Source organism: Bos grunniens, chromosome 14 (genome assembly GCF_055505025.1).
Source record: "Bos grunniens cultivar Pamir isolate PY7600 chromosome 14, Bosgru_T2T1.0, whole genome shotgun sequence".
In the NCBI taxonomy this organism is placed as follows: Eukaryota; Metazoa; Chordata; class Mammalia; order Artiodactyla; family Bovidae; genus Bos; species Bos grunniens.
The window spans coordinates 45,260,145-45,284,957 of NC_141178.1; the positions used below are offsets into that span (position 1 = coordinate 45,260,145).

General features: G+C 43.2%; 1 protein-coding gene across 6 annotated transcripts in view; it reads left to right on the plus strand.

Annotated features, from left to right (window-relative positions):
• The window catches only part of UBE2W (ubiquitin conjugating enzyme E2 W), a 91,494-nt gene extending 73,040 nt beyond the window's left edge, over positions 1-18,454 (plus strand). For 3 of the 6 annotated variants that reach the window (XM_086336467.1, XM_086336472.1, XM_086336477.1), the window contains one exon: positions 17,442-17,557. In XM_086336467.1, the coding sequence (XP_086192593.1) occupies positions 17,442-17,473 (32 nt within the window). In that variant the 3' untranslated portion in view covers positions 17,474-17,557. Of the gene's footprint in view, positions 1-17,441; positions 17,558-17,986 lie in introns of those variants that run through there. The other 3 variants (XR_015140728.1, XM_086336465.1, XM_086336478.1) reach the window with 2 other exon arrangements.
• Positions 18,455-24,813: the final 6,359 nt, after the last annotated feature.

The following is a 24,813-nucleotide window of genomic DNA, read 5'->3' on the forward strand; positions in this document are numbered from 1 at the left end:
CAACTTGCTCAAAAATCACAGCTTAAAAGTGATGGAGCTGGAATTTAAATCTGAATCTGACACCACTCCCTGCCACCAGAGGAGGAAATGGCAACTCATTCCAATATTCTTGCCTGGAGAACGCAATGGACAGAGGAGTCTGGTGGGCTACAGTCCATGGGGTCGCGAAAGAGTCAGACACAACTCAGCGACTAAACAACAATAACAACCAGAATTGATCTCACTACTTCAAATAAGAGAATGGAATTTACTCTCCGGTTTAGGTCAAAGATTTTTCAAGCTGTTTCTCACAGCTCTAGGAATTCCTTGGAATTACCTCAGGGAAATACTTGAGTATGTTTCACATTGATGGTCTGTATACGTTTGCATTAGGAGAAAGGGTTTGCTGTTTAGAACAAGTTAGAGAAGCACTGGTTTAGACACTCCTTTTAGTAATACCTGTGGTTGAATTCACTTTTTCCAGCAGCCACATCACACTTGATTTTGATTGCTGAAGCTGTATTTTGCATGTTGCTTATATCTGTGTAGGGTTTTTTTCCCCCCTTAATTGTATTGTTTTGTCCCCAGTAAAGTTCATTACTTATTTGAGGAAGCTTCCACCTTGATTGGGCTTCCCTGGTAGCACAGCGATTAAGAATCCACCTGCCAATGCAAGAGACGCAGGTTTGATCTCTGGGTTGGGAAGATGCACTCCAGTTTTCTTGCCTGGAAAATCCCATGGACAGAGGAGCCGGGTGGTCTGCAGCCCATGGGGTCAAAAAGAGTCAGACACGACTTAGCAACTAAACAACAACAACAAAGTGTGTTACTTATTCATGTCTTTTCACCTTTAGTCCTGCTGTGTGTTTTTTTGTTTGTTTGTTGAGCCTTGTGTTTTTTTGTTTGCTTTTTTTCCATCTTGTACCATATTCTCTCTCCTTCCTTTTCAATATCACCTCAGAGCCTCTGTTCTACATCTTTCCCATGTTTAAAACAAGCAAAGGACAGCAGGCTACAGTATCTGTAGCCCAGTGTGTTATTTAAACTACTAATGCTTTTCCGTCACACATTAAACTATCACCTCTCAGGCCATATTTCTGTATAGTTTTATCAAAGAAAGGAGATGCTGATTTTCTGGTGCAACTTGTTTTTGGTGAGCTTCTGCTGGTTCCAAATGGTCATTCCTTTGGTTTCTATTTGAATAAGTAAATTCTATGTATTGTTATGTAATTTTTAATCTGCTGAAATGTACATTTTCACTCTAAAAATATCTCAGAGTGACCAAACAGTGATGGTGTCAGTGAGGGCGCACTGCTCCCATCTCCCTTCCTGAAGTAACTTGCTGGTCAGCTGCAGACAGTGTACTTAGCTGGTACCTACCCCTAACTGAAGCCCTTCAGGGATAATCTGCCTTGGTTTTAGAACCAAAGTCACCCTTTTTTGAAGCGTACATGCATGCTAAATCACTTCAGTTATGTCTGACTCTTTGCAACCCTATGGATTCCAGGCAGGAATACTGGAGTGGGTTGCCATGCTGTCCTCCAGGGGATCTTCCCCACCCAAGGATCGAACCCTTGTCTCTTACATCTGCATTGGCAAACGGGTTCTTTACCACTAGTGTCAACTGGGAAGCCCCTTTCCCAACTATCTCCCAGCCAATAACTAAGCTTGTGGGGGCCTGGCCCCTTCAGCCCAATGTGGGACCTTCTCCAAACAGGTAATACTTGCTCTAGATCTTCCCTTTAGGGGAGATCTGCATCTGCATCTCTCCATACCCAAATTTGCTATCTCCCCTTGTTCCTGTCACAGGTTTCATATCTGCATCGTAGTTTGGTTTTCCCAGCCGCATCTGACTTTTGTCTTCCACAAACTACACGACAAACCTCCCATGCTCCTAAATCAGTGTCTGCTTCCTCAACAACCCGAATCAGCACAGTTTGCACTGGGTGTTGTCGAAAAGATGATAAGACGGAGTTTTGAGACCTCATCGCTCACTGTCACCCTGACAGTGAGGTGATGCCTGGGAATAATGTTTCATTGGAGACCGTCTTGGACAGTACAATGGTTCGTGCCTTTGGAAACTATGAGAGAACAATGGAATTGGCTGGCTTGTTAATTTTGTTGACCACTGATGGCCTGTTTGGGCCCCTATAGCTAAATCCCATTGATGAGTGGCCGAAACAACAGGAAATGATTTCTCACAGTGTTGGAGGCCGGAACTCCAAGATCAAGGTGTTGGCAAAGTATCTGAAGCCTCTTCTGATAGGCAGCTGCCATCTCTGCCCCCGTGACCTCTTCCTGCACTCACAGAGAGACACAAGAAGTGACACACTGTTCTCTTCGTTGTTGCGACCCCATGGATGATAGCCCACCAGGGTCCTCTGTCCAGTCCACGGCTAGGCAAGAACACTGGAGTGGGTAGCCATTCCCTTCTCCAGGGGATCTTCCCAACCCAGGGGTCAAATCTGCCTTTCTGCATCAGGCATATTCTTTATGCCTGAGTCTCCTTGGAAGCCTCCAAAACCTAATTATTTCTGTACCCAATACTAGCACATTGGGATTTAGGACTTTAACATATGAATTGGGGATTGGGTGAGAAGGGGAACACAGTTCGGTTTGTAGCACCCCCAATAGAAAGATAATGCAAAATTGAGGGCAGTTAACACACAATGGAAAAATGTGTCTGAACACCAGAGGGCCTCTTTGTTAACTGCCAAGGACGATCTTATTTCCTGCAGTGGGAGAGAAGGAAAAGCTGGAGACCAAAGTTCAAAAGTAAAATAGCCTTCAGTTTCAAGGATATTTGAATGCTCAGCTGAGAGAGGTTTCTAATGCCAGGGTCAAAGCCCCAGCTGGGATAGTTTGAGACTTTGACACTTGGGATGGAGACATCTGGGTGGATAACTCCAAATATTTTGGCTCCCTTGACCTCTGTGAAATTTTAGAGCCTGTAGAGATGGCCTGACCCTCCCAATAAAGAGCGAAAATGCTGGGAATTCCCTGGCGACCCAGTGGTTAGGACTGGGGGCACTTTCGCCTCAGGGCCTGGCCAAAAAAAAAAGAGCTAAAATGCTTTCCCATGTGTAAGTCTAAGGTACAGCAGAACCTTCCTGAAATGTGCTGCAGAAATGGAAAGAAAGAATTATATATTTTTTTAATATAAGTTTTCCCAGCGTTTGTGATGTAATTGACATACAACTGTATTAATTTCAAGTGTATAGTGTGGACTTCCTGGTGGCCCAGTGCTTAAGACTCCTCACTTCCACTGCAGGGGGTTTGGCTCTGATCTCTGGTCAACGAACTGAGACCCTGCCTGCCGCACGGTGTGGCCAAATAAATAAATATGCAATATGGTGATTTTATATATTTACATATTGTGAAATTATTACTTCAGTGTGGTCAGTTAATACTTCCATCACCTTACATAGCTACCATTTCTTTTTTGTAATGAACACATTTAAGATGTACTTTCTTAGCAACTTTTAAGTTTATAATATGTTTTGGGGTTTTTGTTTTTGGTTTTGGTTTTCTTTTAGCCTCAACACACAGCTTATTGAATCTTAGTTCCCCAACCAGGGACTGAACCTCGGCCACAGCACTGAAAGCCTGGAATTCTGAACACTAGGCCACCCGGGAATTCCCTATTATACGGTATTATTACAATGTTGTACAGTCGCTCAGTCGTGTCCGACTCTTTGAGACCCTGTGAACTGCAGCACGCCAGGCTTCCCTGTCCTTCACCATCTCCCAGAGTTTGCTCAAACTCATGTTCATTGAGTCAGTGATGCGATCCAACCATCTCATCCTCTGTCGTCCCCTTCTCCTCCTACCTCACTGTATATTAGGCCCTCAGAACTTTTTCTGTGGTGCTGGAAAAGACTCTTGAGAGTCCCTTGGACAGCAAGGAGATCAAACCAGTAAATCCTAAAGGAAATCAACCCTGAATATTCACTTGGAAGGACTGATGCTGAAGCTGAAGCTCCAGTAGTTTAGCCACCTGATGTGAAGACCCAACTCACTGGAAAAGACCCTGATGCTGGGAAAGATTGAAGGCAGGAGGAGAAGGGGGCAACAGAGGATGAGGTTGCTGGATGGCATCACTGACTCAATGGACATGAGTTTGAGCAAACTCTGGGAGTTAGTGATGGACAGGGAAGCCTGGTGGGCAGCAATTCATGGGGTCACAAAGAGTTGAACACAATTGAGCGACTGAACAATAACAACAATTTATTCATCTTACTGGAAGTTTGCACTCTTTGATCAACATCTCCCCATTTCCCCCACCTCCAGCCCCTAGTAACCACTCATTTTCTACTCTCTGTTTCTATCAGAAAGAAAGCAGGACCAATTTAAAGAAAGTAAAGAACAGAAAAGAATGGAGAGAACTAAATGCATGTGTGCTAAGTCTCTTCAGTCTTGTCTGACTCTTTTGTGATCCCATGGACTGTAGCTTGCCAGGATCCTCAGTCCATGGGATTCTCCAGACAAGAATACTGGAGTGGGTTGCTGTGCCCTCCTGCAGGGGATCTTCCTGACACAGGGATTGAACCCACGTCTCTTATGTCTCCTGTATCGGCAGGCAGGGTCTTTACCACTGAGCCACCATGGGTTTGAAATGTATGAAGTAACAGTTTCCCAAACGTGGGCTATCAGCCAAGGAAGGACAGTGCTCCTGAGAGAAAGGAAGCAGCTGTGGTGAACCCTACATGTAGCACAGCTTCCTGCCTGGAGAGGGTCTTCCAGGCTGCCTTGTGGGCAGGGGAGCTCGGTGGAGCCCCACCACCTCCTCTGTGAGGAGACAAAGCTGGAAGGCAAGGGGGGCCCAGCATAACTAGCATTGTCAGGTTCAAGCGCTGAGAAACAGGAGCAATGTGCAGAGAGTTCCAGCGTGGAACAGCGAGTTCCAGGTTGCAGGTGGCAGCCAGCAAGTCCTCAGCCTGTGAGAAAACCACATCTGAGTCTGAGAAAAGAACTGCGCCGAAAAAGGGCAACCCTAAGAGACGACAAAAGGCCGAGAAGAGTTTGTATTCTCCCCAGCCAGAGAGGGGAACCCTGTAATATCTGGGACATAGCATGGAATATTCAGGAGAACATTGCCTAAGTAGTAAGGAAAAATGGATTCCCAACTCTGCTCCCACCACAAAAAACCCAAAGGCAAGTATCAAAAAGGACTAAACTCTTTCCAGGCAACTCAACTGCATCACAGAACAAAGCTCTAGAATATTTCTAGGACTGTATCTGTGTATTCTCATTTCCATGTTGCTGGAATTACATCTGTTGCTCAGTCTTCCATGGTCTTTCCTCTAGTCACAAAGCTGAACAGATTCTCATGAGCTCATGGATGCTGGCCAGTGACAGAAGAGATCGTGTTTTATATCTTTGTTTCTTTAAGAAAGAACTATAACTTCATTCACTAGAGCAGTGCGTGTGCTTATTTGCTCAATTGTGTCTGACTCTGACCACATGGATGGTAGCCCGTCAGGCTCCTCTGTCCATGGAATTCTCCAGGCAAGAACACTGGAGTTGGTTGCCATTTCCTTCTCCAGGGTATCCTCCAAACCCAGAGATTGAACCTGGATCTCCTGCATTGCAGGCGGTTTCTTTACCGTCTGAGCCACCAGGGAAGCCCATATAGCATTGCTGAGTGTTAAATCAATTCAACTCAATCTTCTTCCAGTGAGATTTGGAATGGAGCCAGAATTCATACTTTAGGGGAATAAAGCTCTCCTAGATGAATCTGAGGCACAGCCAGGTTTCAGGATGACTGGTTTAACTCACTTCCAAGTTTCTTAGGTTACGAGCAATGTTATTTCTCTTTCTTTTCCAGGAGGACGGAAGACAAATTTTGCTGTAATTTAGTATCAGGAGTGTAAATACTTGTCTGGGAGAATAACACAGCAAGGGAACAACAACAAAATGTACAAACTGTAATTCTATTGCAGAAACAGAGGAAGATATATAAACTGCTAACCAAATATTAAGAGGAAAACACTTCCTGTTGGGCTTCCCAGGTGACGAGGTGGTAAAGAATCCCCTGCTGAGGCAGGAGATGCAGGTTTGATCCCTGGGTTGGAAAGATACCCAAGAGTAGGAAATGGCAACCCACTCCAGTTGCCTGGAAAATTCCATGGACAGCCTGGTGGGCTACAGTCCATGGGATCGTAAAGCATCGGACATGACTGAGCACACATGCGTACTTCCTGTTTAAAATAAATACGGGATTTTAGTGGAGAGAATTGTTTTAAGATCAGTGACAAACTCTCCAGTCATCAGAAAGAAATCAGATTATGTTTACACTTCATCTTAGCCAAAAGGCCAAGAAGTGTTCAGATTATTTTTAATGTTCATAAACATCCTTCCCATTTCTCCGTATTTCAAGCTGAACCTGGGCTTTGTATTAGGGCTATTTTTGTTTTCAAGCAAAACTAGCTTTAGCTAAAAGAGATAAGTGGATTGATAAAACCAGAGTCAAAAGTGGCACTAGCTTCAGAAAAGCTGGAAACAGGACTCACAGGAGGTAGTCAGGGCTCTGTCTCCCTCTCCCAGCTCTACTTAGCTTTATTCTACAAATTCTCCCCAAATGGTGAGGAAGAGGATCACTGACAGCTATACTTTCCAGCCTTGCACCTCCAAGAAAACTAGTGTCTCTTCCCAGTATTGGTAAAGCTGTCTTAGAGTAGACTCTCCTTAAACTTTTTTTTACCCTATGTCTGCAACACCCCTCAGTCATCACTGAGCCTGAGGGTACCGGGAACTTTGGCAGGTATGAGTCTCATGGTTTTCCCTGTGGGACTGAGTTTACAGCTACATCAGGACCACATGCAGTTGGGGAGGAGTTTCCCAACACAACAAGAATGAGGTTGGGGAATTCTAATGGACAGAGAATCTGCCTACCAACGCAGGAGATGCGGGAGACATGGTTCTGTCCCTGGGTTGGGAAGATCCCAAGGAGGAAGAAATGGCAACCCATCCCAGTATTCTTGGAGAATCCCATGGATACAGGAGCCTGGGGGCTACATTCCATGGAGTTGCAAAGAGTCAGACACAACTTAGTGACTGAACAACAACAGCAACAACAATTTATTGGCCCTTTCATGGCTGGGTGACATCAGCCAAGTTATTTAAACCTCTGTACCTGGGGTTTTTTGTTTCCAAATACTAAGAAGGGATAGTAATGACTTCAGAGCATTGTTGTAACACTTAAATGAGCTATTACATTAAAGTGCTTAAATAGTAAATTGTCTATAAATGCCAGTCAATAAGAATTTAACCTGCTCCTTCCTCAATTAAGATGCTTTAAATAATTCTCATTCAATTTTACAGTATTCTAAGTTTTGGTATTTTAACTTTACTGTAATCATGGTGTATTAATTTCCTGTGGCTATTGTAACAAATTATCACAGACTTGGTGACTTAAAACAACAGAAATTTATTATCTCACAGTTCTGAAGTCAGAAGTCCAAAACCAAGATGACAGCAGGACCATTCTACTCTGGAAGCCCCAGACAAGAATGCTTCCTTGTCTCTTCCACCTCCTGGAGGGTGGGGGCAGGTATTCCTTCGCTTCTGTATACTAGGCTTCCCTAGAGCCTCAGATGGTAAAGAATCCCCCTGCAGTACAGGAGACCCAGGTCCTATCCCTGAGTCAGGAAGGTCCCCTGGAGAAGGGATTCGCTACCCACTCCAGTATTCTTGCCTGGAGAATCCCATGGACAGAGGAGCCTGGCTGGCTACGGGTTCACAGAGTCAGAGTCGGACACAACTGAAGCCATTTAGCACCCACTGTCTAAGAGACAGGACAAAATACTCTATCAGCTGTTCTGGAATTTGCTTTCATTCCCCTTCCCTACACCTTCCCTCTCTCCCTTCTCCCTGCCGAATTCCTATTTTCTTTCCTTTCTTTTCAAGTTCTTTGTCTACTTGCTTATTATCTGTCATTGTTTTCTTCCCACCTGGAACATAATTGGTCCTTGGTGCATGATTTTCAAATAAATCATGAGTGAATGTATGAATGAACTAAGGTAAAAATTTCCCCCTTTATGTCCCTTTTCTTTCCTAACCTTTTCTTTCTCTTTTTCTTAACCTTTCTCTTTCTTTCTTAACCTTTCCCTTAAGGTTAATGAGTATAAAGTCTAGCCCCTATCTTTTTTTTTTTTTTTTTGGTTGCACTATGCAAGTTATGGAATCTTAGTTCCCTGACCAGGATTGGAACCCGTGTTCTCTGTGGTAGAAGTGAGGCATTCTAACCACTGGACTACCAGGGAAGTCCCTAGATATTTTCTACCCTTTGCTATGCAAGTACACACATATAGCCTGGGCCCACTCTCTAATGTATATAGGCGTGTATGCGCAGTCACCTCAGTCGTGTCCCATGCTTGGCAATGCTATGGACTGTAGCGTGCCAGTCTCCTCTGTCCATGGGCTTCTCCAGGCAAGAACATAGGAGTGGGTTGCCATGCCCTCCTCCAGGGGATCTTCCCGACCCAGGGATGGCACTCTCGTCTCCTGTGTCTCCTGCATTGCAGGTGGATTCTTTACCACTGAACCACCGAGGAAGCCCAGTGTCTGTTAAATCTAATAATGAAAATTTGGCTTTGTAGCTTGTATGTATTCATTCCTTAATTTCATTTTTCTAGTTATTCATTTTTATTGTATTTTATACAAGCCATTAGTTTGAGTCACATTGATCTAGAGTGCTTGGTAAGTACTTTATTTCTGATAGCTTTATTCTTATCTCCATTTGGAAATTGAAGGTATTTTATAACTTAATGGCTCCCTTTAAAAAATGTATTTATTTGTTTGTTTTTGGTTCCACTGCTTCTTTGCTGCTTCTCTCGGCCTTTCTCTAGTTGTGGTGAGTAGGGGTTACTCTTTGTTGCGGTCGCTTCTCTTATTTCAGACTGCGGGCTCAGTAGTTGTGGCTAACGAGTTTTATTGCGCCACGGCATGTGAAATCCTCCCAGAGAAGGTATCCAACCCATTCTCCTGGCATTGGAAGGTGGATTCTTAATTCCTGGACCACCAGGAAAGTCCAGTGGCTCCCTTTTTCCAAGCTCATTTTCAAGCATAACCATTTAAATCAATTTTATAAATAAGAAGCTCTTGACTCATTTAAATTTCCCCTTAATTTTAGATTTTCATTGACTTTAAGTTAACTAATGCCACCTCTATTTCTGTGCCATCCTTTCCCCAAAGCTTTCCTTTGTCTTAATTCAAGAAAATAGAGTTCAGGCAAGATTCCACTCCCTTCCTATCCAAAAGTAAAAAGTCATGTTTTTTGAAGAGGATTGCATAATTCATTAATGATGTATTTTCATTCCATTCTCAGACTCCACTGAGACCTTGAATGGGGTTGAGATGCAGTGATTTTTTTTTTTTTTTTTGAGATGCAGTGGTTTTTAAAATAAGTTTTAAAAAATCAAAGTAATAAATATTTATAGCATTGAATGCCAGACATACTAAGAGATGCAAGAAAAAGCAGTAGTTATCAGCTCACTCTGTTTGTAGAGAAGGTAGAGCTCTCTAGAAGTTACCACTGCCATCTCTGTTAGCTGTGTCTACTGATATTTTCTCTCAATGTTTACAAAAATTAAGGTATAATTTACACATTGTAACACTCACCTTTTTAAAAGTGTACAAGTCAGTGGTTTTCAGTATTTGGTGCCACCATCACCACCATCTAACACAGAACTTTTTTATCACCTCAAAAAGAAACCCCGTGTTAACAGTCTCTCCATTGCCCTATGTTTTAATTGAGTTCTTTATCATTTTGATGTTGAGTTGTGAGAACTCTTTATGTATTCTGGATACTGCTGCTGCTGCTGCTGCTAAGTCGCTTCAGTCGTGTCCGACTCTGTGCGACCCCATAGACGGCAGCCCACCAGGCTCCCCCGTCCCTGGGATCCTCCAGGCAAGAACACTGGAGTGGGTTGCCATTTCCTTCTCCAATGCATGAAAGTGAAAAGTGAAAGTGAAGTCACTCACTCGTGTCCGACTCTTGGCGACCCTATGGACTGCAGCCCACCAGGCTCCTCCGTCCATGGGATTTTTCCAGGCAAGATACAGGAGTGGGGTGCCATTGCCTTCTCCCATTCTGGATACTACCCCATTAGATATATGACTTGCAGATATTTTCTCTCACTTTGTATGTTGTCTTTTTACTTTCTTGACACTTTCATGCACAGAAGTTTCTAATTTTGGTGAAGTCCTATTATTTTCTCTTTTCTTTTGCTTCTGGTTTTGGCATCATATTTATAAATCAGTTGTCTGATACAAGGACACAAAGATTTACATCTATGCTTTCTTCTGTGAATTTTTGGCCATCCCAATATTAATTTTGTACGTGTGAGGTAGACATTCAGGTTCATTCTTTCACTTGTGCACATTCATGTGGCCCCAACACAGTTGTTGAAGTGACAGTTCTTTCCCCATTGAATGATTTTGACACCCTTGATGAAAATTAATTGACCATGCATGTGTGGATTTATTTCTGGCCTCTCAAGTCTATTCCATTGAGTTACATCTCTAAGTATCATTATGCCAGTAACACTGTTTTGACTCTATAGCTTTGTAGTCAGTTTTCAAATCACGAAATGTGTGGTCTCCTGCTTTGTTCTTTTTCAAGACCATTTGGTTCTTTGGGATCCCTTGAATTTCCACATGAATTTTAAGATTGTCATTTCCTGCAAAGAAGCCAGCCTGGATTGTGATAGGGATTATATAGAGTCTGTACATTAATTTGGGTGGTATTGCCATCTTTACAACAAAGATGTAAACAACATATTTATAACAGCCTTTTTACAATTGCTGTTCTTCAGTCGCTAAGTCGTGTCCCGCTTTTTGTGACCCCATGGACTGCAGCACGCCAGGCTTCCCTGTCCTTCACTGTCTCCCTGAGTTTGCTCAAACTCATGTCCATTGAGTCGGTGATGCCATGCAGTCATCTTATTCTCTGTCACCCACTTCTCCTGCCCTTAATTTTCCCCAGCATTAGTGTCTTTTTAATGAGTCAGCTCTTCACATCAGGTAACCAAACTATTGGAGCTTTCACCAGTCCTTCCAGTGAATATTTAAGGCTGATTTCCTTTAGGATTAACTGGCTTGATCTCTAAGTCTTCCAATTCTAAACATAGGATATATGTCTTTACTTCCTTTATCAAATTTAATCCTAAATATTTTATTCTTTTTGATGCTGTTTCATATGAAATTGTTATTTTATTAATACTTTCTTCAATTTCACATTACTTATTGGTGTATACAAATACAATTGAGTTTTATGTATTGATCTTGTATTCTGCAACCTTCCTGAACTTATTAACTTAGTTTGTGTTATTTTTTTCATAATATGTTTATAACTTATTTTTTGATTTATCAGTTTTAGATATTATCCCATTATGGTGTATTAGGATTTAGATTACTACTTCCATACCTCACTGCTTACCCTCCCTTTATTCTCATCAATTCTTATATGGTAACTATGTGAACATTATTCTCTGATGAGGCAAGAAGTATGTTATGATTTTTTTCTCTTTCCTATAAGCATTTTTTGAAATTAATAATTACTAATAATCACCTCCTTGGGCTTCCCTTGTGGCTCAACTGGTAAAGAATCTGCCTCTGATGTGCGAGACCTGCGTTTGATCCCTGGGTTGGGAAGATACCCTGTAGAAGGGAAAAGCTACCCACTCCAGTATTCTGGCCTGGAGAATTCTATGGACTGTATAGTCCATGGGGTCGCAGAGTCAAGCACGACTGAGCGACTTTCACTTGGGAATTCCCTGGCAGCCCAGTGGTTAGGACTCTGCACTTTCACTGCCGAGCATATGCTGTGTGACATTGCCAAAAAAAATTTGTCTCTTTAACCTTCTTGTTTTTCATATTCTTAGTACCTTAGGAAAAAATTCCTGACACATGCTAGGAGCTAATAAATATTTTTAAAATAAATGAATGTAATCGCTTAATTTTCCAGGTACCTCTCACTAGGTCTTCCCACATTCTTACATTTTTCCACATGGTCAAACATATCAGATGATATATCAGTCAGAACATAGGTCAGGCTGTGGTAACAAATTACCCACAAATTCCAGAGATTTACAAGAGAGAAGTTGTTTTGTTTGATTTTTCTCATAATAGAAGTCTGTCCGAGTTTGGCTGCATGCTGTCTCTGCTCTGGGACTGAGTGAAGAGTAGCCTCTTTTTGGAACAGAGCCGGTTGGTGGGACAGCACACACTGGCTCTTAAAGTTTCCACTCACGTAACTCATCACGTTTACTCGAGATATGTTGGGTCAAGTAGGTTCTTTGGCCAGGCTCGCCATCCCAGGGGGCAGGGGTCTATAATCTCAGGAGTGGGCACTGAAAGGAGGGGTATCATGGAAAAAGCCAAAATATTTGGCAGAAGGGGGATGTAAGTTGCTCAGTTGTGTCCAACTCTTTGCAATCCTGTGGACTGTAGCCTGCCAGGAGTCTCTGTCCTTAGGATTCTTCAGGCAAGAATACTGGAGTAGTGGGTAGCCATTCCCTTCTCCAGGGGATCTTCCCCACCGAGGTCGAACCTGGGTCTCCCGCATTGCGGGCAAATTCTTTACCATCTGAGCCACCAGGGAAGCCCAGAAGGGGAATAGTCTTCCACAGATGATTTATCAGGTCCGTTTTCTCTAGGAGTCATGCCCCCAAGGCCCGTGTCTCCTGTTTGCTCCGGGTTGCTTGTGCTCGGGCCGCCCCACAGCCGTGGTGGATCATGCAGGCATTTCCCTTTACTTCATCCTGGGAACTCCCTTTGTGTGTCATGTAGACTGGACCCTGCTTACTGGATCCTGTGTTTTTCTTCTCCTTTGTTTACTTTATCATTTGGTTTCACTCTCCCTGTAGGAAGAGAAGGCAGGCACAGGAGGTAAATTTTGAAACCCTTCAGGTTTGAAGATGTCTTTACCAGAATTCCCTGGCGGTCCAGTAGTTAGGACTGTGCACTTCCACTGCAGGGAGCATGGGTTTGATCCTTGGTTCCTTGGTCAGGGAACTAAGATCCTGCATGCCACAAAAAATTGTCTTTATTCATTTTTTTTGTGCTTGGTTTTTTTTTTTTTTTTTGTCTTTATTCATGATTAACAGTTTCGCTGAGTATAGAATTCTAAGTTGGAGATCATTTTTCCAGAATTTTTTGAAGGCATGTCTTTACCGATTCTGGATTTCAGTTTGTGTGTGTGTGTGTGTGTGTGAAGCCAATGCCATTTTTTCTCGTTCTTTTGTATGTGATATGTTTCCTCTTTGGAAACAAAAGTTCCAGAAGATTTTTTTGAAGTACTAATTTCATGACAACATGCCTTTAAATGGGTCTCTTTTTAAAATTCTTTATTTTTAAAATTTATTTATTTTTAATTGAAAGATAATTGCTTTACAGTATTGTGTTTGGCAATACTGATGTTTCTGCCAAACATCAGCTTGAATCAGCCATAGGTATACATATGTTTCCTCCCTCTTAAATAGGTCTCTTTTTCAATCATGTGTGGGGTGCTTGATGGTCTCTTTCAATCTAGAAATTCCTATCCTTCAACTTGGGGAAATTTTCTTTTACTGTTTCTTTGGTAATTTCCACCCCTCATCTTCTGTTTTTGGAGCCCTCAGTAGAGGGATGTTTCATTTCCTTAACTGAGTCTCTATTGTTTACCTTTTTGCTTATTTATTTTTCATGTTTTATATTTGTTTTTCATTCTTTTGCTTTAATGTTTACTTCAGTTATTTTAAATTTCTAAGAACACATTCTTTCAGATTATAATTTTTTTAAAGCATTTAATTCTTTTTTTTTTTTTCCCCTTCACCATTTTTATGGCTCTGAAATACCAAAACAGGAGGGGCTTGGCTGACTTTCTGTTCCATACAGGGGGAGGGGTAGCTCAGACGGCTCAGTCAGTGGGGAGACTTTGGTTAGGTCCTTAGTTTCTTCTGCATAGACGAGACTGGGGTGTGGAGACATGGTCACACTCTGTGAAGTCCCTGGCTGGCTGGACCCAAGCCCGGAATGGTGTGTTACCTCACTCAACCACCAGGAGGCGACTGTTCCCTGTGGGTTTTTTTTCCTGTAGGGAAGCATCCAATTCTTTTTCTATATAATTTTATGTATCTATTTGGCTGTGCTGGGTCTTCCTTCCTGCAGAGGATTTTCTCTAGTTGTGGTGAGCGTGGACTACTGTAGTCACAGCGCACGGGCTTCTCATTGTAGTGGCTTCTCTAGTTGCTGAGCAGGGGCTCTAGGGCTCAGGTTTCAGTAGTTGCAACACCTGGACTCAGTAGTTTTGGTTTCCTGGCTCTAGAGCAGAGGCTCAGTAGTTGTGGCACACTGGGTGGGCTTAGTTACTCCATGGCAGGCGAGATCTTCTTCCACCAGGAATTGAACCCATGTCTCTTGTATTGGCAGGCTGATTCTTTTTCACTGAGCCATTGCTGCTGCTGCTACTAAGTCACTTCAGTCGTGTCCGACTCTGTGCGACCCCATAGACGGAAGCCCACCAGGCTGCCCCGTCCCTGGGATTCTCCAGGCAAGAACACTGGAATGGGTTGCCATTTCCTTCTTCAATGCGTGAAAGTGAAAAGTGAAAGGGAAATCGCTCAGTCGTGTCCGACTCCTAGCGACCCCATGGACTGCAGCCCACCAGGCTCCGCCGTCCATGGGATTTTCCAGGCAAAAGTACTGGAGTGGGGTGCCATCGCCTTCTCCGACTAAGCCACTAGGGAAGCCAAAACATCTAATTCTTTTTAAAGGATACAGTATTGACTCTAAACTCTGATTAATGGTAATTAAAAAAAAACAAACTTCTGTTCCTTGCATTGTCTCTCGTCTTAGTCCTGTTTTTCCCCCTGTTTTCATTTTCAGTCATTTTCTTTCATGTTCGATACTTTCTTCCTGTGTCTGGCAGGCACAAAAAGCTGGCTAGGTCCCTGCGCATGTTGTTGTTGTTATTCAGTCACTAAGTTGTGTCCGACTCTTTGTGACCCCAGGGACTGCAGCATGCCAGGCTTCCCTGTCCTTCATCATCTCTCAGTTTGCTCAAACTCATGTCCATTGAGTCAGTTGCTGTCATCCAACCATCTCATCCTCTGTTGTCCCCTTCTCCTCCTGTGCTCAATCTTTCCCAGCATCTGGGTCTTTTCCAGTGAGTCACCTCTTTGCATCAGATGGCCAAAGTATTGGAGCTTCAGCTTCAGCATCAGTCCTTCCAATGAATATTCAGGATTGATTTCCTTTTGGATTGACTGGTTTTATCTCCTTGCAATCAAGGGACTCTCAAGAGTCTTCTCCAGCACCACAGTTTGAAAGCATCAATTCTTTGGTCCTCAGCCTTCTTTTGGGTCCACTTCTCACATCTGTAGGATCTTCCCTGGTGGCTCAGATGGTAAAGTGTCTGCCTACAATGCCTACCATGTGGGAGACCCGGTTCAATCCCTGGATCGGGAAGCTCTCCTGGAGAAGGAAATGGCAGCCCACTCCAGTATTCTTGCCTGGAAAACCCCATGGATGGTGGAACCTGGTAGGCTACAATCCATGGGGTCGCAAAGAGTCGGACACGACTGAGCGACTTCACTTTCACTCACATCTGTACATGACTATTGGGAAAACCGTAACTTTGACTATGTGGACGTTTGTCAGCAAAGTGATGTCTCTGCTTTTTCATACTCTGTCTAGGTTTGTCATAGCTTTTCTTCCAAGGAGCAAGTGTCTTAATTTCATGCCCTGTGCATGGGCAAGGCTTACTGACGTGTAGGATTTACTGCATATGATAAGGCGATAAGCCTGAGGGTTATTGCTTTTGTTTGTTATTGGGTAACTCCAGCAGTATCTGTAAATTGTTTCTCTGCAGCCAACCAAATTCTATAGGGAAATCTCTAGTCTCTTGCCTAGGTGTCAGCTTGCCTGCCGCAGTTCCAGAAGCGAGGTGTGGCTGTTCATAAGGATAGAACGCCAGATAGGGATCCAAAGTTCAGTGGCTTGAGGAACAAAGTTCTCTTTTGAATATCTGTCAAGCTTGGGTAAATAGACTGTTCCTTCCATCTGATTGTTCAGGGATCCAGTTTCCTTCTACTTAGATACATTTCTAGGGTAATGGTTCATTAGCATCACCTAGAATATTGTTAGAAAAGCAAATTTTCTGGCCTGCTACCGTATCAGAACCCTTGAAAGCTCTGGGTGGGGCTCAGTGTTTTCATAAACTCTCAGATGATTTTGATCCTCGTCAAGGCTTCCCAGGTGGTGCTTCCAGATAAAGAACCTGCCTGCCAATGTGGGAGACAAAAGACATGTGGGTTAGAACCCTGGGTCAGGAAGATGCCCTGGAGGACTGCATGGCAACCTACTCCAGTATTGTTGTCTGGAGAATCTCATGGACAGAGAAACCTGGTGGGCTACAGTCCATAGGGTCTCAAAGAGTCGGACAAGAGACTGAGAACACACCAGCACAGGAGGTTTAAGAACTGCCCTAAGGCATTGTCCTCTGTAATTGAAACAGGATCTCAGACTAAGCAGATTCCAGCCTAAGTAAAGGGAAAAAACTAGGGGCAGTTCAGGTACAAGAAAGTGTCTGCTGACTATACTCTGGAGACAGCTTAGTCGTCTGGTCACTCTTAGCTGCTATGGATCAATTTCCCTGGAGAATAAGCCTCCCATCTCCTTGGGGGACTAAACAAGAGTTGTTCAGCTGTTTGTTGCAGGAGTACAAACTCATTTAATGGCTCCTGTTTTTCAATCAGTTCTTATGCTGTGAGCTCAATGCCTTATCCCCTTTAAGCACTACCTGATGCCTCAGTTTCTGGGCTGTTCCTGGATTCTTCTTGTTAAATAAGTTCATTTTCCACTAGGCACTTAGGTTCTGCTTTCTTGGCTAACAGGTGATGATATTTGTCAGCACTTCATCCACTGTACATATTCTCTACTTTCTTAACTATTTTTTGTTTACTGGTGTTTTTGAAAATTTTTCTTCATGAGCTTAGAATTTTAAGATTCTTTGACTTCATCATAAGAGGATGTTAGGGAGATGAGAGATAAATGGATGTGTTCAACCTGCCATTTATAACCAGAAATATTAATTTGAAAAAAAAATGGTTTCTATGTACCTTTCATATTTGGGAGGGAGGTGTATTATGGGAATATGGCAAGATAATGTTGCCTGCCATTCCGATAAACAAAGAATACTGCCATCAAGCCATCAGCCAGTGCAGCCACCAATCCCCACTCCCCACATCAGTGTGTCCTTAGGGGAATTCAGAATAGAGACAGACAGGAAACATTCTGTGTTCTGAATACTGGCCCCAGACCGTTAAGATGCATATCTAAGGAAAATTTTCAATGAGCCCAGACTCCTGTATCTTCCCAGACATAAAAAACCACTAAAATCATTAACTTGAGATGTCTGTTTCTGTGATTAGCAGTAACCTTTTGATATTTGACCACGTTTTTTTTTTTTTTTTTTCCAGCAAAACTCAAATATATCCTGGCTCCTCCCTGATTTCCTTGGAGCAATTCTTCAGAGCTATATGAGAGGCTGCCTCCCCGGCTATCGTCCCCAGTAAAGTCTCCAAGTAAATCTGAACTTGCAACTTTTATGTTGTACATTTGTTAACATTGGACTTAACCACTGGATTGCTGGGGAATTCCTAGGTTGTGCTTTTTTTTTTTTTTTCTAGTTGACAGAAGAAGGGGAGAGCTCTTTGAGAAAAGAGGAAGGAGGAATTTCCCTGGTGGTCCAGTGGTTAAGACTCTACACTTCCACGGCAGAGGATGCATGGGGTCTGGGTTCAATCCTTGGTCAGGAAATTAAGATCCTGTGTGCTGCGGTGTGGTCAAAGAATGAAAAAAAAGAGAGAGAAAGGAAAACTTGCAGAATACACAGAGATGGCTAATGCAAACAAAATATAATTAATCGCATCATTTCAAGTGTAAATTAGCAAAATTCACTGAAATATGATTTTGAAAAAGACTGAATACAGAACTAACACCACCTTCTATTTTCTCTTTTCAGTGAGGGCTGGCAAACTTTTTAATAAAGAGCCAGATAGTAAATATTTTCAGTTGGTGGAGGGGACGATCCTACAAACTCAATTGCAACTACTCAACTCTGTGGCGGAGAAGGCAATGGCACCCCACTCCAGTACTCTTGGCTGGAAAATCCCATGGACAGAGGAGCCTGGTAGGCTGCAATCATGAGGTCTTGAAGAGTCGGACTCGACTGAGCAACTTCACTTTCACTTTTCACTTTCATGCATTAGAAAAAGAAATGGCAACCCACTCCAGTGTTCTTGCCTGGAGAATCCCAGGGACGTGGGAGCCTGGTGGGCTGCTGTTTATGGGGTCGCACAGAGTCAGACATGACTGAAGCGACTTAGCAGCAGCAGCAGCAACAACTCTGTAGATTCATGAAAGCAACCATAGACAATATGTAAATGAAAGTGTGTGGCTGTATTTTGAATAAACTTTATTTACAAAAACAGTCAGCAGGCTAATTTTGGCCCATAGGCTGTAATTGCTTTAAAGCATCAAACTTTATATTTTTTAGACATTGGGCCATCAATAGTGCTTTCAAATTTAACATTTTAGATCTTAGAGTTAAGAAAATGGAGTACCAGGGACTTTCCTGGAGATCTAGTGGTTGACTCTGCCTTGCCAATGCAGGGGGCATGGGTTCAATCCCTGGTCAGGGAACTAAGATCCCCATGTGGCGGCCAAAACAAAACAAACGAAAAAATGGAGTACAGAGAACGGAGAGAAGACCTATGAAAACATGGTCAGTTGGTGGATGTAGGTCATTATACCTTTGGCCAGACCCTTGAAAAGTACAACATACACAGTGACCCCTAATGTAAGCTGTGGACTCTGGGTGATCACGAGGTGTCAGTCATCACAAATGTAAACAGGATGTTGGCACAGGTGTAGATGTTGATGATGGGGGACGCTATGCTTGTGTGGGGCAAGGGATGAATGGGGAACCTCTGTACCTTCTGCTCAACTTTGCTGTGAATCTAAGACTGCTCTAAAAAAAAAATTTTTATTTTTAAAAATGATCTGTTGATAAGTAAAGATACCAGGGGAATTAGCAATGTCTTATTTTACCAGTAGTCTTCCAGTACCTAGCTGGGAATTGGTGTCTTTAGCTCCATCTACAGGCAGAGTCTCTCTGTTTGATTTTTCAACCATGCCTAAATGTTTCCCAAAATGTGCTCCATGGATGTGCTCCCTGCCAAAGAGGTCCTGTAGCCAAATAAGTTTGGGAAACAGAACATAACCTATCCCTTCTTGGAGACTTCATCTATATTGGCAGAAGAAAGTCTCTGAGAAATTCTGCAGTAAAGAAGCTTCTCTAACTTTGTTAAAGAATGTGTCTAACAGCTTCTTAGACACATTTAATCAGAGAACCCATTCGCCACATAACATCTATTAATGTCTGTTGAAATGATTGCATGGAATTATAGTACATGGTATTCTGGATCAGTCCTATTTAAGGTCTGGAATTTGCTCAAAAGATTCCATACTTGATATTGTTAACCCTGTTTTTGACTGGTTCTGGCTTTATAGTCTGAATTTAGGGGATCCAAGAATAATTCTGACGGTATCCATTGTGTCTGCTGCTAAAAGAAGTGCTGGAAAAACTGACCTGATAGGATCCAGTGATGAGTGTTTTGATTCCTTTTGTTCTATAAGGGGAGACAGACAGTCACTCACTGAATGGAAGTGGAAAAATGGCATTAACTTGGGAGTGGAATGGGAAGGGTTAGATCATTTCTGACCTCAGGGTATTGTCAGCCACCAGCTGGCTTCAGACAACTGACTGAGTCCACAGCATGGAAACAGAGCGGTTACCATTTCTGGCTACCCATTCACAAAGCCCTAGCTGAGAGCCTAGTGGGGTTGGAGATCCATTGCATCTTCTCCTTATACCCATTTTCTTGGCACAAAGGTGATATTTACTCAATAACATTTGCGTCTGTGGAACTGTGACCACCCAGAGGAGTTATATTTTTTAAATTCTCACAAAAGACATTTGTCATATAATAAGAAATATATATTTGATCTTTGCCCCAAGTTTCTGACACAGTGCTCCTGAAACTCTTGTAATTTCCTAAATGATGGGGGAATAGGAGTGTCTTTTGTTATAATATTTAGTCTTCTCTGACACCAGAAAGGGCTTCCCTTGTGGCTCAGTTGGTAAAGAATCCGCCCGCAATGCAGGACACCAGAAAGATCAAGGCAGTTAATCCTAAAGGAAATCAACCCTGAATATTCACTGAAAGGACTGATGCTGAAGCTGAAGCTCCAATACTTTGGCCACCTGATGCAAAGAGCCCACTCACTGGAAAAGTCCTTGATATTGGGAAAGACTGAAGGCAGGAGGAGAAGGAGACGACAGGATGAGATGGTTGTACGGCATCACAGACTCCATGGACACGACTCTGGGAGATGGCGAAGGACAGGGAAGCCTGGTGTGCTGCAGTTCATGGGGTCACAAAGAGTTGGACGTGACTTAGCGACTGAACAACGACACAAGAACTTCTAAGATTCTTGGAATGTCCTGAGTGATGAGTGTGTCTGTTTTTTAATGTTAATGAGATGATGAGTAGCTGGGTTGGTCACCAGGAAAATCAAGTCTTAGCTAAAGTGTTAGAACTTTTAGCCTCACACTCTCAAGCCCCTGACTGCACACCTCCATGTGGGAGAGGGCACAGCCAAGCATGGAGTACAGCGTGACAAAATTTCATTTTGTGGATTGGTATCAGCAGCTTTAAAAAAAACCAAAAACTATTATTTACTTTTTGGCTGTGCTACACGGCATGCAGGATCTTAGTTCCCTGGTCAGGGATTGGACCCATGCCCCCTGCAGTGGAAGCATGGAGTCTTGACCATTGGACCACCAGGAAAGTCTCTCTGCAGCTGTTGAAGAACCTTTACTAAAACATATTGTGAGAGTAATGTAGCAGGAGCATCTTTGGTTTTGAAGGCTGCAAATGCAAGAGCCTGTTTGGGTTTATCCATGACCCACGGCTCACTATGGCACAGGCCAGGTGGTGCTAGTGGTAGAGAACCTGCCTGCCAGTGCAGGAGTTGTAAGAGATGTGGGTTTGATCCCTGGTTCTGGAAGACCCCTTAGAGGAGGAAACGGTAACCCATTCCAGTATTCTTGCCTGGAGAATCCTATGGACACAGGAGCCTGGTGGGCTACAGTCCATAGGGTTGCAGAGTTGGACATGACTGAAGTGACTTAGCCAGGCACACACGCCTCACTATTAAACTGTGGACATAGAATGTCACCTGCTGTATCAGAAAACAGCCATCAAGCCGTCAGCCACTGCAGCCGTCCCCTTCTCCACCCCCAATGGATTCAGGATGGAGAAAATGAGGATTCTGTCCCTAGATAGTTAAGGTTGTTGGCTGGAAAAAAAAATGCATAACCTAAAAGTTGAGAATCATGTTTTATTTGGTAGACAAAACTGAGGACTTAAGCCCAGGACACAGCATCTCAGCTCTGAGAGACTGCACTGAAGAGGTAAGGGAGGATCACAATATAAAGGACTTTTTGCAACAAAGACAATAAATCAGAACATTAAAAGATGACTATTGATTAAAACAAACCAATCATCTCAACTTAAGGAATTTAATGCCTTTCTCTATATGGGAAGATGCAAAAGTCAGGACCCATTGAAATCATTCTTTTGATGTGCACCTCAGCTGTCTGGGGTCAGGATCTGTACTTTCTCACCCTGAGTCTCAGGGTGCTCTGTGGTGAGGGTGTCGGCTGCAGTGTCTGATGGCTCGGCTTCCTGTTTCTGCCCTGAGCTCCCTTAGGGCTCACCATCAGGCCAGCTGCAATGTGATGACTTGATGGCTGTAAGATTCTTTTTTTTTTTTTTTACTGATAAGACAGGCAACTTTTTTTTCCCTTAGTGATAAGGTATATATCTACATATCCAAGGAATGATTTCAAAGAACCCAGACTCTTGCATCTTCCCATACAAAGAAGAGTGCTAACTTCATTGATTTGAGATGTCTATTTTTCTTTAATTAACAGTGATGTTTTGATGTTCTTACCACCTCATTTCTTGCAAAAACTAAATATTCTGGCTCCCCTCTTACCTCTTCAGAAAGCCCCTTGGAGCTATCTCCTGGGCTTAAGTCCTCAGAGTTTGCTGAATAAAATATAATTCTCAGCTTTTAGGGTGAGCATTTTTTTTAGTCGACAGATCACAGAAAACTATACTTGATCAAGACACAAAGCAGGGTATTCCTGAGGGAACAGCCAGGCTTGTGAACTGGATACAAGCCACGTAAGGTCTGTTTACCCTGAGAAGAAAGACTGCCAACTCCCTCTATAAACACCAGTGGAGCACTCTAGGTGAAGCGCTGCTGTGCTTCATGTGCATCCACGTGGAAGTGCCTTCCTGACAGGATATTCACCTGCTGACTGCCCGTCACCTGAATCATGGTAAATGTTGGCGTTAAGGGGGCCACTTTTGCCTAGGTACCTCAAATAATCTTGTTGTTGTTTAGTTGACTATGCCAAAGCCTTTGACTGTGTGGATCACAATAAACTGTGGGAAATTCTTCAAGAGATGGGAATACCAGACCACCTGACCTGCCTCTTGAGAAACCTGTATGTAGGTCAGGAAGCAACAGTTAGGACTGGACATGGAACAACAGACTGGTTCCAAATAGGAAAAGGAGTACGTCAAGGCTGTATATTGTCACCCTGCTTATTTAACTTGTATGCAGAGTACATCATGAGAAACACTGGGCTGAAGGAAGCACAAGCTGGGATCAAGATTGCTGGGAGAAATATCAGTAACCTCAGATATGCAGATGACACCACCCTTATGACAGAAAGTGAAGAAAAACTAAAGAGCCTCTTGATGAAAGTGAAAGAGGAGAGTAAAAAAGTTGGCTTAAAGCTCAACATTCAGAAAACGAAGATCATGGCATCCAGTCCCATGACTTCATGGCAAATAGATGGAGAAACAGTGGAAACAGTGGCTGACTTTATTTTTCTGGGCTCCAAAATCACGGCAGATGGTGACTGTAACCATGAAATTAAAAGACGCTTGCTCCTTGGAAGGAAAGTTATGACCAACCTAGACAGCATATTAAAAAGCAGAGACATTACTTTGTCAACAAAGGTCTGTCTAGTCAAGGCTATGGTTTTTCCTGTGGTCATGTATGGATGTAAGAGTTGGACTATAAAGAAAGCTGAGTGCCAAAGAATTGATGGTTTTGAACTGTGTTGGAGAAGACTCTTGAGAGTCCCTTGGACTGCAAGGATATCCAACCAGTTCATCCTAAAGGAGATCAGTCCTGGGTGTTCATTGGAAGGACTGATGTTGAAGCTGAAACTCCAATATTTTGGCCACCTGATGCAAAGAGGTAACTCATTTGAAAAGACCCTGATGCTGGGAAGGATTGAGGGCAGCAGGAGAAGGGGACGACAGAGGATAAGATGGTTGGATGGCATCACCAACTCAATGGACATGGGTTTGGGTGGACTCTGGGAGTTGGTGATGGACAGGGAGGCCTAGCATGCTGTGGTTCATGGGGTCACAAAGAGTCAGACACAAATGAGTGACTGAACTGAACTGTTGTTTAGTTGCTGAGTCGTGTTCAACTCTTGTTCAAAGCCATGGACTGTAGTCTCCCAGGCTCCTCTATCCATGGGATTTCCCAGGCAAGAATACTGGAGTGGGTTGCCATTTCCTTCTCCAGGGGGTCTTCCCCACCTAAGAATTGAACCCACATCTCCTGGTACCTCATATAAACTTAGTGATGTATAATCAAGCGAGAATCTGGAATTTGCTTTCTTAGCTTCCCCTCATGGGTCTTGCAGATGCTTATAAAAACATTAGATTAATTAGCAGGAGAATGGGGAGAGGCAAAGGCAAGAGTCAAGGGACTGGTCTTAGAAGTATGAAAACTGTAACATTGTTATTAAGAAAGAATCTGAATAAAGGAAATATTGATGGAGTATAAGACAAAAGAAAAAGAAGGGCCATGGAATTCATCTCAGCCAGGTGGAAAGCTTTAGACGGTTATTTAAAAATGGGTTGCATAAAACTGACATTGATGGGGTTAAAACAGAGGTCTTACCACTGTGCTCTCAAAGGTTGGCCAGGCTAGTGAGACACCCAAATAGGTCAGCTCTGTTTACCCCAGTTTGGAGACATTTTAAAAGCTGGAAAGCAAAGTTTATAATGAAAAACCTGACTTGCAACCACTTGATGCAAATCTCAGGCAGATTAGTTAAGATAAAGATTGACAGAAGGGCCAGTGTCCATAGGCTCAACCCCCTTCACTGGGGACCCAAAGCCTAATGCACAAGAGCGGTAAAGTATGTCAGAAGACGGAGAAGAGAACTTTGCGAGTCTTGACGTGGGAGCCCTGTGCACTGAGTACCAGCCAGTTTGGTGAAATGCTGCCTCTTGGACCACTTAGTGGAGTGAATGGAGAAACGTGAGTGCTGATAGAATTATGATGACCGGAATGTTTAAGTGGGTTTATGGAAAGACTCCTTTACCTTCCATAGCGTTTAGCCTAGTGGTGGTCTTGCCAGTGTGAGTCTTAGAAGGTCAAAGAGACACTCCTTAGTGCAGTTGCAAGCAAATTAGGGAGCTAGGAGCATAGGGCCCTGAAAGGTTGGAGTGGCAGAGGGTCAGCAGCCAAGTGTTGAGGCTGCAGTGAGGCTGCGGACAGCTGGGATCACTTTTAGGGGAAGATACCCTAAGAGATGAGGATGCAGGTAAGTGTAGGCTTAGAGGTCAGCAGGTACTGGACAGAAGCTGTATATCAGGTCTTAAGAAATGAAATGTGTGTGTG